At 41.1% G+C, this 14,451-nt stretch overlaps 2 protein-coding genes across 2 annotated transcripts; one reads left to right on the top strand and one right to left on the bottom strand.

Annotated features, from left to right (window-relative positions):
* Positions 1-1,145: 1,145 nt before the first annotated feature.
* Positions 1,146-3,052, bottom strand: LOC114360465 (uncharacterized). Its single transcript, XM_028315184.1, has 2 exons — positions 2,739-3,052; positions 1,146-2,541 (listed from the first exon to the last, which is right to left on the bottom strand). Exons 1-2 carry the CDS (start codon positions 2,972-2,974, stop codon positions 1,728-1,730), a joined length of 1,050 nt encoding a protein of 349 aa, XP_028170985.1. The 5' UTR covers positions 2,975-3,052; the 3' UTR covers positions 1,146-1,727.
* Positions 3,053-3,101: 49 nt separating this feature from the next.
* On the top strand, positions 3,102-13,415 carry Pgm1 (phosphoglucose mutase 1). Its single transcript, XM_028315194.1, has 9 exons — positions 3,102-3,114; positions 3,443-3,642; positions 6,971-7,127; positions 8,057-8,245; positions 8,713-8,927; positions 9,410-9,617; positions 11,885-12,075; positions 12,812-12,891; positions 13,232-13,415. Exons 1-9 carry the CDS (start codon positions 3,102-3,104, stop codon positions 13,368-13,370), a joined length of 1,392 nt encoding a protein of 463 aa, XP_028170995.1. The 3' UTR covers positions 13,371-13,415.
* The last annotated feature ends 1,036 nt before the right edge of the window (positions 13,416-14,451 follow it).

Here is a 14,451-nt window from a genome sequence, read left to right on the forward strand (position 1 = left end):
AAAGCACTGTTTCTTAAGAAATTCAGACTTACGCTTTTGATGAAAATAGTTAAGTGTGTCAAAGTGAACTTTAGGCGTCATATTCACAAAAATATTTTATTTTATTTTGACTACTATTTTGGCACATAGTAGGTAGTTTGCCATCACAGTTTACTGATGTTTAATTTCTCTACTTTAAATCAGACTTAACCGGAGACACGTAGCATGACAAAAACTAACCTAAGAGTGAACCAAGCCCCGAAATAGTTGGGACATTTAAAACCCCATCGCAACTAATTACCTCACATCCAAATTTAAAAACGCCAACTGCCGTTAAACCGGTTCCCAAACAGAGCATCGCGACTCCGATTGGTCCGTTTAAAAAGCGAATTGGTCCGCGTCCGGGCACGCAAGAGCGAGCAAACTTATTAGCCGGTCCTCCTTTACTTTTTGCAGAGCGATTGGCGCGCGATTGATTGCTGGCCCCGTGACTCATTTCTGGAGGCTGATGACGGCATGCGATGGCATGGTACAGTCGGAGTCAAATAGTTTGTCACACCCAATAGCCAAAAAGTTAGCAACACGTCTTCGTTACAATTGGAATAAGGATGTTGTCTGACAACTTTTTGGCTACTTTGAGTGTCACTGTAGAGACGTGAAGAGTAAATAATATTATTTAAAACCGCAAATGAATTGATAAAAAGAGTGATAGGGAACATTTCTGAGGTCCAGAAAAGCCCGATAGCGAAATATCTTGTTGCAATTAATTCGTTTCAGCCAAATGACGTCCACTGCTGGACAAAGGCCTCCCCCAAGGTTTTCCACAATGAACGGTCCTACGCTGCCCGCATCCAGGCTCTTCCCGCGACCTTTACCAGATCGTCGGTCCACCTAGTAGGAGGCTTGCCCACGCTTCGTCTTCCAGCCCGTGGTCGCCACTCGAGAACTTTCCTGCCCCAACGGTCATTGTCTCTACGAGCTATGTGCCCCGCCCACTGCCACTTGATTTTAGCAATTCTGCGAGCTATGTCAGTTGAAATTAATATATAAAAAAAAAATGTATTTATTGCCTTCCAACCATTAGACATAGGTACTATCGGGGACTCTTCCGCCTGACCACTTTGNTAATAAAAATATAGTATTTATGAATCGTACGTGTAAATATAAAATGTTACTAATTTTTATTTTGCAGTGACAACAATTACCAACTACAACTAAATAACTGACGTAATGAATTATGAAACCCAAATCACTATACACGCCGATGCAATATTGTTTAAATGCACAAGAAAAATAAGCAAAAGATGCTACCGATTTCTCATGATAAGCCATAATAATTCCGTACTCTAAAATATTATTGAATTTAAGAAGGTAAACCGCAAAATTTTTACTCAAGAGACGAGAACAAACACAAGCAGCCAACTCCACATTAAGCCATAAAATTATTATATTATAATGCAAGACGTCCATTTCCTCTTGTGGCAAACTCGGCAAGCAGCGCTCACCCACAAAACGCTCAATGTATATTTTTACCAGCGATACGATGTCCGATCGAACATTTTTGCGGTAGTGGCAACTATACAATAGCGCGCCCGGAAGGCAAGGGGATGCCAACCTTTGGTAATAATAGCGATTTATAAAAATAAAAATACTGTCACTATGAATATTCGCCGCAAACCAGACACACAGAAAATTCAAGAATAACATACATGTTACAATAAGACACGTACTATACATACAAATTTCCCTTATGTTATCTTTTTTAAATCATTGTCCGACGTGATGTGTATGACAGGAGACTTTTCATTTCGTCGCACCATGACTGTGCAGTTGCGAACCCAGCAGTACAAGTAGTTCTTTTCTTTCGCCTTCATTTTTGCTTGTTGAAGTAAGTACTTATTCTTTGCGGAGAGATGATCATTAGCGAAGACCCGACTTTCCGATCCGCTAAAGCCCAAATCACTCGCCCTGATACTCTTGAGCTTCCGAAGAGCCGCTAAAAAGTCGTCTTTTTTGTATCGCGATTGCAGTTTCAAAATGACGGGTTTAGTTTTGCTTTTGTTATCAACATCGTTCTTCAACGCAACTCGAGTAACAAAGTCAATATCGGTGTCGACGTTTAAGGGGAAATCGCATAGCTGAGCGAGACGCTTCACTGTTGATATTAAATTCTCACCATTTTTGTATGGAATTCCATTCAGCTGAATATTTGAACGTCTCACCCATTGATCATTTCTGCTATTACTCTCAACTAGGTCTCTTATCACGGTCTCAAGTTCCTCCATCTCCGACTTTACCTTTTCGAGGGGTACCAAGCGGTCCTCAATTTGCGATACTCGTTGAGACATGCCGTCAATATTAGTGTTTATACTTGATTTGAGATCAGAAATGTCCTCCTTAAGTTGTTTGACGTCGGACTCCATTGTTTGGAATGCGATGAACCGCTTTTCCAGGCTGGTGACCTTAGCCAAGATGTCTTGTAGTATTGAGTCCTGAGATTGTTGGCCTGGGCTCACCGGACGCGGAGAACTTGCTCGGTCGATTGGAAGCCCAGATGATAGCCTTTGTGAAGCCAATGGGNAGAAATGTCCTCCTTAAGTTGTTTGACGTCGGACTCCATTGTTTGGAATGCGATGAACCGCTTTTCCAGGCTGGTGACCTTAGCCAAGATGTCTTGTAGTATTGAGTCCTGAGATTGTTGGCCTGGGCTCACCGGACGCGGAGAACTTGCCCGGTCGATTGGAAGCCCAGATGATAGCCTTTGTGAAGCCAATGGGGTGCTACTTGCAGACGGAGAAGGACTAATGTCCTGTAACTGTGAGCCGTTGGTATCCCGACATGCTGGACAAATCCACGAATCTCTTCCGCTTCCCAGCCTGCTAAAACCTCGTTCCGATATGCCAGCGCAGTTGAAATGATAGTTTCCCTTACATACCGAACACTGAGGTCCATGGCCAACTGTATCTTTGCAAGTTGCACACTGACTTGTAAACATGTTTGCAACCTCTGGTTTACGCTGGTACGAAAAAAGTGGTCCGGTCTCAAGCGAACTGCGCGTGTTTACTCAGCGATACCTCGCGCGCTACTGCTATAATCATACATAATATTGATACTGATTTATCATGGTTCAAATTGGTAGAACAAACCTGGTATTATTATTTTGTTACCTGTGGTACTGGTTATTTATGTATCATATTTTATGTTGTTTTATATGGCTATTCTTTAGGAATTTTCCTTAAAAACTGTACTGCTCCCTTTGCCATCTACTTGATTACATTAAGAGCCACGCACACGATGCATTGTGCGCCGCACTGCAAAGAATTCGCCGTATCCCGCTCGTGTGCCCGCCACAGATATTTCTATGTAAGACGACGCAGCGACACCGCTCGGCGTCGCACCGCCGCGGCAACACATCGTGTGCGTTGGATCTAACAATTAACTTACCTCAACCATTTCTACAAAGGTGGCATCGTCCTCACCGCCTCCCACAACCCTGGTGGCATCAACAACGACTTCGGCATCAAGTTCAACTGCAGCAACGGAGGTCCTGCCCCCGACCACACCACCAATGACATCTACAAACTGACCACCACCATCAAGGAGTATAAGATCGTGCCGGACATCAACTGTGCCGTTGACAAGATTGGAGTGCAGAACTTCACTGTAAGTAAATTTACTTTTGGCAGCAGAAGCTACTGATCCAGGTAGTATGATCTAGGGCATTGGTTCCCAAACTTATTTGAGACGCGCCCCCTTTCGACCATACAAAAAATTCCGCGCCCCCCCCCCTCCTCCAGTCAAGATTATTTATTGGTCGTATCGAGCAGTCTGGAATGCATTCTCTCAACGGTCTCAGGTTTCTTACAGATGGCCCGCGCTCCCCTTTAAAGATCTTTGCGCCCCCCCAGGGGGGCGCGCCCCCCACTTTGGGAACAAATGATCTAGGGGGAGTGTTTGGTGAGGCAGCTACCCTTCCCTGTCCCCTGTTCGGTACGCTTCAGTTGCAGAAAGGGAGGCCTAATATACAAACTGACCACCACCATCAAGGAGTACAAGATCGTGCCGGACATCAATTGTGCTGTTGACATGATTGGGGTGCAGAATTTCACTGTAAGTTCTAGTCTTAAGCCATAGTAGTATCCAGCTTCTAGCCCATTCAGTCTTAATCCAGAGGAGTGTTTGAGGCAGGTCCTCCCTTCGACTCTAATATGCATGGTCCCAGGGACTATTCAACCTTCACAGGTTGAGGTTTATTGGTGACCAAACTCTAAGGCTACGGTCTCCTACGACTCCTACGAGTATTATTATTATTCTGTGCAATGGCTTCAATGGTGCGAATTTGAAGCACACTGGTTTTGGTAAATTTCGATTGTTTAGTGTCACGGTGGACAGTGGAATTTGAAGTTCCTACGAGTATTAAACGCCATACGCGGCGTACGACGTCAGTGTCAAATGTTCCTATCGACATGGTGTCCATACCCGACGTCAACGTTTGAAAGAGACCACAGTAGTACATTTCTATAGATTGAAGTCCGCAGCCTACGGAGTGACGCTGTACGTAGCGTTTATAGGATACCACAGCCTTAATCCTTGCTATACAGTAGCAACAGTGGTGGACAAGAGAGGTGGGAATAGTCACCAACATGTCCCATCTCCTATGTCCAAAAATCGTTCAACGTTCGTTGACAAAGGCCCGCATCCAGGCTCTTCCCGCGACCTTTACCATATCGTTGGTCCACCTAGTAGGAGGCCTGCCCAAGCTTCGCGTCTTCCAGCCCGTGGTCGCCACTCGAGAACTTTAGCTTCACGTCTGTACACAGTGTCCAAAAACATAGTAAACTAAACAACTTTTGAAGTTATTCATTACATGGCTATGTATTCCCAGGTGGGAGACCAATAAATAAATATACAGGGTGTTTGGCGCATCGTGTGCCAAAATGATTTGGCGGATAGAATGGGTCATTTCCTATATTTTCAGCCCCCATAACACGTTCCATGTCAGGCGGCTACTTTTATATTAAGTTTTTTAGTAATTTCACCAAAATACCCAAATCGCATCATTTAATTTCGATTTAAAAAAAAACTACTAAGCGTAGCCTCAAAGTAAATATTTTGTTTTGACGTGCATTGATATAGGGTTGCATCAAATCTAAATTTACTGGCAAATATCATCTAGTTTTTTTTTAATTCAGCTTTGAACTTTTCCGAAAAGTTAAAAATGGACTGAACATTTAAGTTTACATGGCTATAAATTTTTTTTTAAAAGAGATAGCGATCTTCGGATTTTATCAAAACTTCTCTAGTCTATCCCCATTCAAACGGTATACTAATCTTGTTTAAATAATAACAACAACTTCACAAATTCCCTAAATTAGTGCATTGACTCTATTCGGACTGATTTGCGAAATTTGTGTTTATAGCCCCTTTTTGTGTGAATAACACGTTAAATACCTACAGGTAAAAAATATTTATCTTATGCAATGTAAAAAACCTTTTCTCTATCGTTTTTCAATGTGGATTTCTTGAAATTAAAGACGAAAATAATTATTTTGATCGTTTATTAATTATTACAAATTTTGTTCAAAATGTCCGCCTCGGCAACGTATACACTAAGTAACGACATCTTCTTCTAATTTAGACTGGCCCTATACAGTGGCCTGCACGTTCCCCAGACCTAACTCCGTTAGATTTTTACGTCTGGGGACGAGGTAATGAACTGGTGTACGTAACGGAAGTTCAAACATTAGAAGAACTACAACAACGAATAGAAAACGCCTTTATAGTAATAAAAAGAGAAATGAGGCTGCATACGACAACAGTCGAAGATGTCGTGAGTGTATACGTTGCCGAGGCGGACATTTTGAACAAAATTTGTAATAATTAATAAACGATCAAAATAATTATTTTCGTCTTTAATTTCAAGAAATCCACATTGAAAAACGATAGAGAAAAGGTTTTTTACATTGCATAAGATAAATATTTTTTACCTGTAGGTATTTAACGTGTTATTCACACAAAAAGGGGCTATAAACACAAATTTCGCAAATCAGTCCGAATAGAGTCAATGCACTAATTTAGGGAATTTGTGAAGTTGTTGTTATTATTTAAACAAGATTAGTATACCGTTTGAATGGGGATAGACTAGAGAAGTTTTGATAAAATCCGAAGATCGCTATCTCTTTTAAAAAAAAATTTATAGCCATGTAAACTTAAATGTTCAGTCCATTTTTAACTTTTCGGAAAAGTTCAAAGCTGAATTAAAAAAAAACTAGATGATATTTGCCAGTAAATTTAGATTTGATGCAACCCTATATCAATGCACGTCAAAACAAAATATTTACTTTGAGGCTACGCTTAGTAGTTTTTTTTTAAATCGAAATTAAATGATGCGATTTGGGTATTTTGGTGAAATTACTAAAAAACTTAATATAAAAGTAGCCGCCTGACATGGAACGTGTTATGGGGGCTGAAAATATAGGAAATGACCCATTCTATCCGCCAAATCATTTTGGCACACGATGCGCCAAACACCCTGTATAAATAAATACATATCCTTGGACATAATTTTACTCTGCGCTTCTAGTCCCAAATTAAGCAAAGCTTGTACTATGGGTACTAGACAACGGATATTAACATACTTAAATACTTTTTTTTGTAAATACATACTTATTATACATACAAAACGCCCGGTCCAATACAAACAAATATGTTCATGCACACAAATGTTTGTACTGTGTGGGAATCAAACCCGCTACCTCCGGAATAGTAGTCCGTTTCGAATCACTAAACCAAACGGCCGACAGACCAGTCCTTGATATACAGTAGAAACAGTGGTGGACAAGAGAGGTGGGATTAGTCTCACCTACATGCCCCATCTTCTATGACCAAAAATATAGTCAACTGAGCAACTTTTGAGACAATCCATTTATTACTTAAAATATAGTGAACTAAACAACTTTTGAAGTTATTCATTACTGTAATGTATTCCCAGGTAGGAGACCGCCCCTTCGTGGTCGAAGTGGTCGACTCTGTGAGGGACTACGTAGACTACATGAAGGAGATCTTTGACTTCCCCAAGATCAAGACCCTCATCCAAGGCTCGGAGCAGAGGAAGCCTTTCAATGTGCTGATCGACTCTATGAATGGAGGTGAGGAGGAAAATTCTCGAAGATATACAGGGTGTTAGGTAAATGGGTATATGAGTAATATTTTTTAATTTTCATACAAAATAAATTTTATAAAATCCGATTTGTATGAAAAATAAAATAATTAAAATGAAGATATCAATTTTCTGACTTCACCATACCATTTATATGACCATGTTAACATGGGCTAGTGTCGGCTCATATACCCATTTACCTAACACCCTGTATATTTTTTTATCCACAACGAGGAAGCTCTTGGCCTGTATCTCACCTTATGGTAAGTGACGATCAGGCCGAAGGTAGAAGCAAGCTTCACCCGGAATCCTCAACCACGGAGGAACTGGCTATCTTACCTCTAATTGCCGGAACACAATAATGCTGTTAACATTGTTGTTATGGCGACAGACTTTGGTAAGATGGTGGTAGCTAGAGCCAGGCGGACTTAAAACAAGCGTTACCACCAACCAAACCGAACAGAAAAATCTGCCCCTACTGGGAATCGAACCCGGGACCTCTGCATCTGAAGCAGGTGGTCTTACCACTGGACCACAGAGGCGGTTACGACGAGTACGTGTATCTAGATAGATAGAACACTCTTTATTCTACACCATACAAGACAAGAAAATAAAAATAATGCTTTGATTAAAAGTAGCCCCAGATATCAAGCCCAATATCAAAATAGTAATAAAAAAGGTACAATAGTTGGATTAGTTGTGATAATGTTTTATCACAAATTGTAGTTTTAAACAATATTATAAGTAATTACTATTTTCACTTTATTCTCTACATCTCCTTATTTAATTATAGGTAAACACTACAAAAGCATCTTGTGTTATTAATTATCACGATTGAGATTAGCATATTTATTCATCAACACTAACATATTTTCATGCAATCTTAACCATATAATTCTATCATTTATTTAAACACAGTAACCGGGCCGTACGTTCAGCGAATATTCGTCGAAGAGCTAGGAGCGTCAGAGAAGAATGTTCGCCGCGTGGTGCCGTTAGAAGACTTTGGAGGGGCGCACCCGGATCCCAATCTGACGTATGCGGCTGATCTGGTGACAGCTGTCAAGAATGGCGACTACGATTTCGGAGCTGCTTTCGATGGCGATGGTTAGTTGAATTTTTGTAGGGTGCATGTGTACATTGTGTACCCCACTAATTTATGTAGTACAATTATTAATAGTTAAATACTAAAAGTAATTTATTATGACACTATTAGTGTAGTACTCATTTAGTATGGTCACCAAAAATAGGTTGGGGTACATTTGAACCCCTTGTTTGTATTATTAGTTAAAAATTAACAACTTTCGTTTCGTTTCGTTCGTTTGGTTTCAGTCAATTGATGTCCACTGCTGGACAAAGGCCTCCCCCAAGGATTTCCATAACGATCGGTGCTCCCGCGACCTTCACCAGATCGTCGGTCCTAAGTGGCCCTGCTCACTACGTCTTCTGGCTACAACTGTAAAAATCTAATATCCCAACTCGGGTTATTTGAAACGTTAGCTGATAAAACAGAGCACATAAACTTGACAATTACTGGAAATTATAAACCAACGTTATTCTATTCTTCCTACCAGGCGACCGCAACATGATAATCGGCCGCGGCGCGTTCTTCGTGACTCCATCCGACTCGCTGGCAGTCCTTGCGAACAACCTGCAGCATATCCCGTACTTCCAGCGGACTGGAGTCCGAGGCTTCGCCAGGAGTATGCCTACCGCGGCAGCCGTGGACAGGGTGGCGGTTGCTAAGGGGCAGGAGATGTTCGAAGTGCCTACTGGTAAGCTAATGCCCGTTTTCACCATCAATCCCTATCTTTAAAGTGACCCCTATAGTAACAAATAACAGGAAATTTGTATTCATAGGGGTCACTTAAATCTTAGGGATTGGTGGTGAAAACGGGCATAAGACTACGTTTTTCAACCTTAAAATGTGCCACTAAGGCTTAAAGTAATATTGACAATTTCTCGACCTTAGGACTTCTAAAATAGGATTGTTCAAGGCACACTCTTGATGTTGCATTTATGAGGCTTCTCGCCGAGTATGCCCAAAGCGGCTGCTGTGGATAAGGTGGTGGCTATTAAAGGTCAGGAGATGTTTGAAGCGTACTGGTAAGAAAAGCATGCCTATACACGTCCCATTGCAGGAAATAGATCTCATCCCAGTTGGGGCGCTGATCCAGCTATATGCGGGTCCAGTGAGAATTGGTGAAAGGCACTGTAGTCAAGTCAACCTTATTCTCAAATATTATCAAACAGGCCTCTGATTAGACATAGCAATATTTGATGAACAACATGATAATCGGCCGCGGCGCGTTCTTCGTGACTCCATCCGACTCGCTGGCAGTCCTTGCGAACAACCTGCAGCACATACCTTACTTCCAGCGGACTGGAGTCCGAGGCTTCGCCAGGAGTATGCCCACTGCAGCAGCCGTGGGTAGGGTGGCGGCCGCTAAGAGGCAGGAGATGTTCGAAGTGCCTACTGGTAAGCTGCGTTTGTTTTTAGACCCTAGGACACGTCTGAGATGTTGTATGTGTTTTCAGTTCAGTTTCAGCCAAATGACGTCCACTGCTGGAAAAAGGCCTCCTCCAAGGTTTTCCACAATGCACGGTCCTGCGCTGCCCGCATCCAGGCTCTTCCAGCGACCTTTACCAGATCGTCGGTCCACCTAGTAGGAGGCCTGCCCACGCTACGTCTTCCAGCCCGTGGTCGTCATTCGAGAACTTTTCTGCCCCAACGGCCATCGTCTCTACGCATGATTTTAGCAATTCTGCGAGCTATGTCGGTCACTTTGGTTATCCTGCGGATCTCCTCATGTTGTATGTGTAATCGCGCGGAATAAGCTCAGTATTTCCAGCTGATTGGAGTATGAAGCTTCGCCAGGAGTATGCCCACCGCGGCAGCCGTGGATAGAGTGGCGGCTGCTAAGAGGCAGGAGATGTTCGAAGTGCCTACTGGTAAGCTGCGTTTGTTTTTAGAACTTAGGGCTTGATGTTAAGGTTTATAATAGGATTTTTGACGCTTTATTCATGTGTGTTCGCGAGGAGTATGCTCACTGCAGCCGCTGTGGACAGGGTAGCGGCCGCTAAGGGACAGGAGATGTTCGAAGTGCCTACTGGTAAGCTGAGACGTTTTTTAAAATTAAGACCGGTTGAAAATCGGCAAGGCTTGGAGCGAGATCAAACGCGAAGCTCAAGACCGAACGCGATGGAGGAATGCTGTGGACGCCCTCTGCCCCATCTAGGGAACATAGGACTTTATGTCACCTGTTGTTAAAGTTTCAAATAGGTTTTTTAACTGCACGTCTAGATGTTGTATGTGCGCGGAATAAGCTCATAGTACTTCCAGCGGACTGGAGTCCGGGGCTTCGCCAGGAGTATGCCCACTGCGGCAGCCGTGGATAGGGTCGCGGCTGTTAAGGGACAGGAGATGTTTGAAGTGCCTACTGGTAAGGTTTAAAGATTCTTTATTTCTCAATAAAAACATATCGTCACTTACTTGAGAAAAAAAATGAGTCTGATTTACATTTGTATTCGCACCGATATGGTAAGCAAAGCATGCCTATACACGTCCCACTGTAGGGCATAGGTCTCACGCCAACTGTGGGGCTGCTTCAGCTATATGCGTGTCTTGTGAGATTGGTGAAAGGGCAGGTGAAAGGCACGGAGAGAGCGGGAAGAGCTTTGGCAATGGTTCTGGCCACGAGAGAGAAGGACGGGCTAATTTTAAACTAAATTAAAAAAAAAAAAAAAAAAAGTGACTTAAGTACAACATTCTCATAGAAACTAGAATACGATACGTAATTGGACCTGTCGTTACGAATTATAACTACTGTTTTCTTAGTGTACCCACGAATGACCAATATATTAATACTCGAGTGACTGCTATTGTACGCGTCTGCTTCGTGCAAAAAATATTAAAATGTAAACAATTAAAATTGTATAAACTTTAAATAATCTATAGTTTTAAGGTTAATTTTGTATTTCTCTTGTAAGTGAATGTAATTCTTTTAGAGAAATAAATGTCTTAAACCATAAAAGTGTGTTTAATTTTGATTGTGTCAGGGTTTGTTTACTTCATTTATAGTTGTAGTTTTACAGTAAAACAAAAAGAAAAAGCTACTTTAACGGTTTCATTATATAACAGTAAATATATTTAAATGTTTCTGTATCGCTAGTAATAAATTAAATATCGTTTTCAGATCGAAATGAGTATCGTTTTGAAGACCGGGTTTGTGAGAGTTACAATATCAAATTCCAACCACAAACCGTATTTAAAGGAAAGTTGTTGGTATTGGCTGGACAAGTCCGAGATGTAGAAGAATTAAGAACAAAACAAGGGCAGAGTTCAATAATTCACGCTCTCATCATAAGGCAAACATCTGTGCACAACAACTACTGTGACTCATTTTTGTACTACCACGTTGTATAGTTTAGTTATTTCCAAATTGTAAACGGCTATTAAAACAGCCCTATCGAAATACAGTCCACTCTTTTATTTAAGTTCCCAGTAGGACCCTTTTCATGCGATTAATTAATGATATTAAAATGTATTATGTAGAATCGCTTTGCCATTGACAGATACATCTGATGACAGAGCTTACATTATTTCTACTTTTGACCACCATGAGCGCTGCGATAGATTATGTCCCCCCCACCTAGTACTTCGCACCCAGCGAATACATAAAGCTAAATACTGCAGCATCTTAAGTCGTTTTAATAATTACATTTTGTAACAAAATAAATAAATCAATTCCAGATACGACTACGAAGAATGCGCAAGCGACCCTTGCAACGAAATGATGCAAGCTCTTGAGAAGAAAATGACCGAGCCCGGCTTCGTAGCGTCATCTCACTCTAGCGGCGACAAGACATACGTCGTCAAACTGGCCGACAACTTCTCGTATATGGATCCCATAGACCAGAGCGTGTCTATGAAGCAGGTCAGTACCATAGAGTAAACATAGTGTAGATGATACTATAAAGGGCATCGAGTTTGGCTTCGTAGCGTCGTCTCACTCTAGCGGTGACAAGACATACGTCGTCAAACTGGCCGACAACTTCTCGTATATGGACCCCATAGACCAGAGCGTGTCTATGAAGCAGGTCAGTATCATAGAGTAAGCAGACTATGTATACCATAGAGGTCAACGAGATATTTCGTAGCGTCATAGCACTCTAGAGGTAACAAAACATATTTTATGTCGTCAAACAGTTCGACAAATTCTCGTATATGGACTCCATAGACCAAAGCGTGTCTATGAAGCAGGTTAGTGTCATAGAGTAAACATAGTAGTGTACAGTGTAGGTGATACCATAGAGAAGATAATGGAATAATATTCGTTGCGTCATCGCACTCTACCGGCGACAAGACATGTGCCATAGAGTAAACAGGCTAGTACAGATGATACCATAGGGCATTGGTTCCCAAACTTATTTGAGACGCGCCCCCTTCGACCATGCAAAAAATTCCGCGCCCCCCCTCCTCCAGTCAAGATTATTTATTGGTCGTATCGAGCAGTCTGGAATGCATTCTCTCAGCGGTCGCACGTGTACTTAAAAGATAGCCCGCGCCCCCTTTAAAGGTCTTTGCGCCCCCCACTTTGGGAACCAATGCCATAGTTTAGAGAATGCTGTCAAGCCTGGCTTTGTTCTAATTTGCATTTTTTTTGTTTCTAGGGTCTTCGCATAATATTTGAAGACGGCTCTCGCATCGTGATGCGGTTGAGTGGTACCGGCAGTTCTGGTGCTACCGTCAGGTAAATAACTATCTCTCTTTTTCTCTTAAGATAATGAAAAGGGACAGCTGTATCGAATAGGTTTAATTCTTCACGGTTTTTAGACAATTATTATTATTTTTACGTCGCTGTGTCCCCAAATGGCGAAAATAAAACCTAAGTCGAATAGAATTCTTCAAAGATTTGTTTAAGCTATGAATATGTTCTAAACATAAGTTACTTAAAGGTTTTTTATAAGGACGATGTCACAGCAAACTAAGCACTAGCGTCTTATATACATATAGCAATAAGTGCTAAGTATATTACAACAAAATGTGTTTAAATTCAAATGACTCGTTTTAACATTAAATATTCTCCCCAGATTGTACATAGACTCGTACGAGGCTAAGAACGTGTTGGGCGATGCACAAGTAATGCTGCGGCCTCTCATAGACGTCGCGCTACAAATATCGCAGCTTCAAAAGTACACCGGCAGAGACGCCCCCACTGTTATTACATAAGCAAAACTAAGGTAAATTACCTACATTTACTACATAAATAAGAACAAGGTACAACCCAATCGAGTTAACTGTGTACCTCACTGATTGCGACTCTCCCTCCCACTTGCCCGCGTTCGTCCCGTTCGTACCTGAGCGTCGATGTGACGTCATGGCTGACAAGTGCGCAGTAGGGGGTGGTCCTTATTCCTAGGAAAAAAAAAATTGTTCTTATATTTTGCGGAATGCACCACGTAATTTGAATATATACCATATGAAAGACTTTCATTATTTTTTTAAATTTTTAAAAGACATTTAGGGGTCGCTACCAAGGTTTGAATTTTAAGTAAAAACAAAATCTGTATTTGTTACATTCATTTATTTTTAAAGCCAAAGCCAAATAAAAATATTATAGCCTGACCAGGAACATAAAAACCCTGGCATAGAGGCGCGTCAATTGCATTTGATAGTGCAACACTGAGTACAGTCGTACCTGTGTTAAATTAATAAGCTAACTTTATGTATCAGAATTCAGGATTACGGGCTAATTTGATATTTTCATAAATTAACCAAAAAATATTATTATAGGTAACCTGGTTTAAATAAATTAAATGAAACCATCAATCGAGCTAGTAGGATTTATTATTCATCAAATTCAGAGTTTGAACATTCAACTGCAATGTTTGCTCATGAACGCTTCAAACTCGGTACTTCTTTCCCAATTCCATAAAATTCAACACTTAAAATAGGTAGTTGAAACAAACCACAGCTAATTTTCATAGTGGACTGTACTATGCGATAAACATGTCAGTCAATTTGACAACCTTTGTCGGAAACATTATTCAATGAAAATATTGTCCAAACCCTTAGTATTTCTCTTCGACAAATACTTTAACACATTGTGAACCACTTTTCTTTCACGACTATAAAAAGATTTTAGCAATTTAATTCACAAAATCAATTGCGCACATTTAAAATAAAGTTTGTTTACACTTTGACAGCAATAGACTGACATGCAAGGTGACATGTCAATGAAGTTTTCAGTTACTGTTGCCATTAAAAGAAATTAGTACCATCAGTTTTCCGCAACATGGCGAGGGTTTTT

Source organism: Ostrinia furnacalis, unplaced genomic scaffold (genome assembly GCF_004193835.3).
Source record: "Ostrinia furnacalis isolate ACB-3 unplaced genomic scaffold, ASM419383v2 OfSCF5051, whole genome shotgun sequence".
NCBI lineage: Eukaryota > Metazoa > Arthropoda > Insecta > Lepidoptera > Crambidae > Ostrinia > Ostrinia furnacalis.

What these genes read in the sequence shown, in the direction of transcription:
- Pgm1 (XM_028315194.1), top strand. An exon ending in AGAGCGTGTCTATGAAGCAG is followed by an intron (nt 12,076 to 12,811) that starts GTCAGTACCATA and finishes TTTTGTTTCTAG; the next exon opens with GGTCTTCGCATAATATTTGA. An exon ending in AGTTCTGGTGCTACCGTCAG is followed by an intron (nt 12,892 to 13,231) that starts GTAAATAACTAT and finishes TATTCTCCCCAG; the next exon opens with ATTGTACATAGACTCGTACG.
- LOC114360465 (XM_028315184.1), bottom strand. Translation starts at nt 2,974, where the DNA reads ATGTTTACAAGTCAGTGTGCAACTTGCAAAGATACAGTTGGCCATGGA. An exon ending in ACCCCATTGGCTTCACAAAG is followed by an intron (nt 2,542 to 2,738) that starts GCTATCATCTGG and finishes GGCTTCACAAAG; the next exon opens with GCTATCATCTGGGCTTCCAA.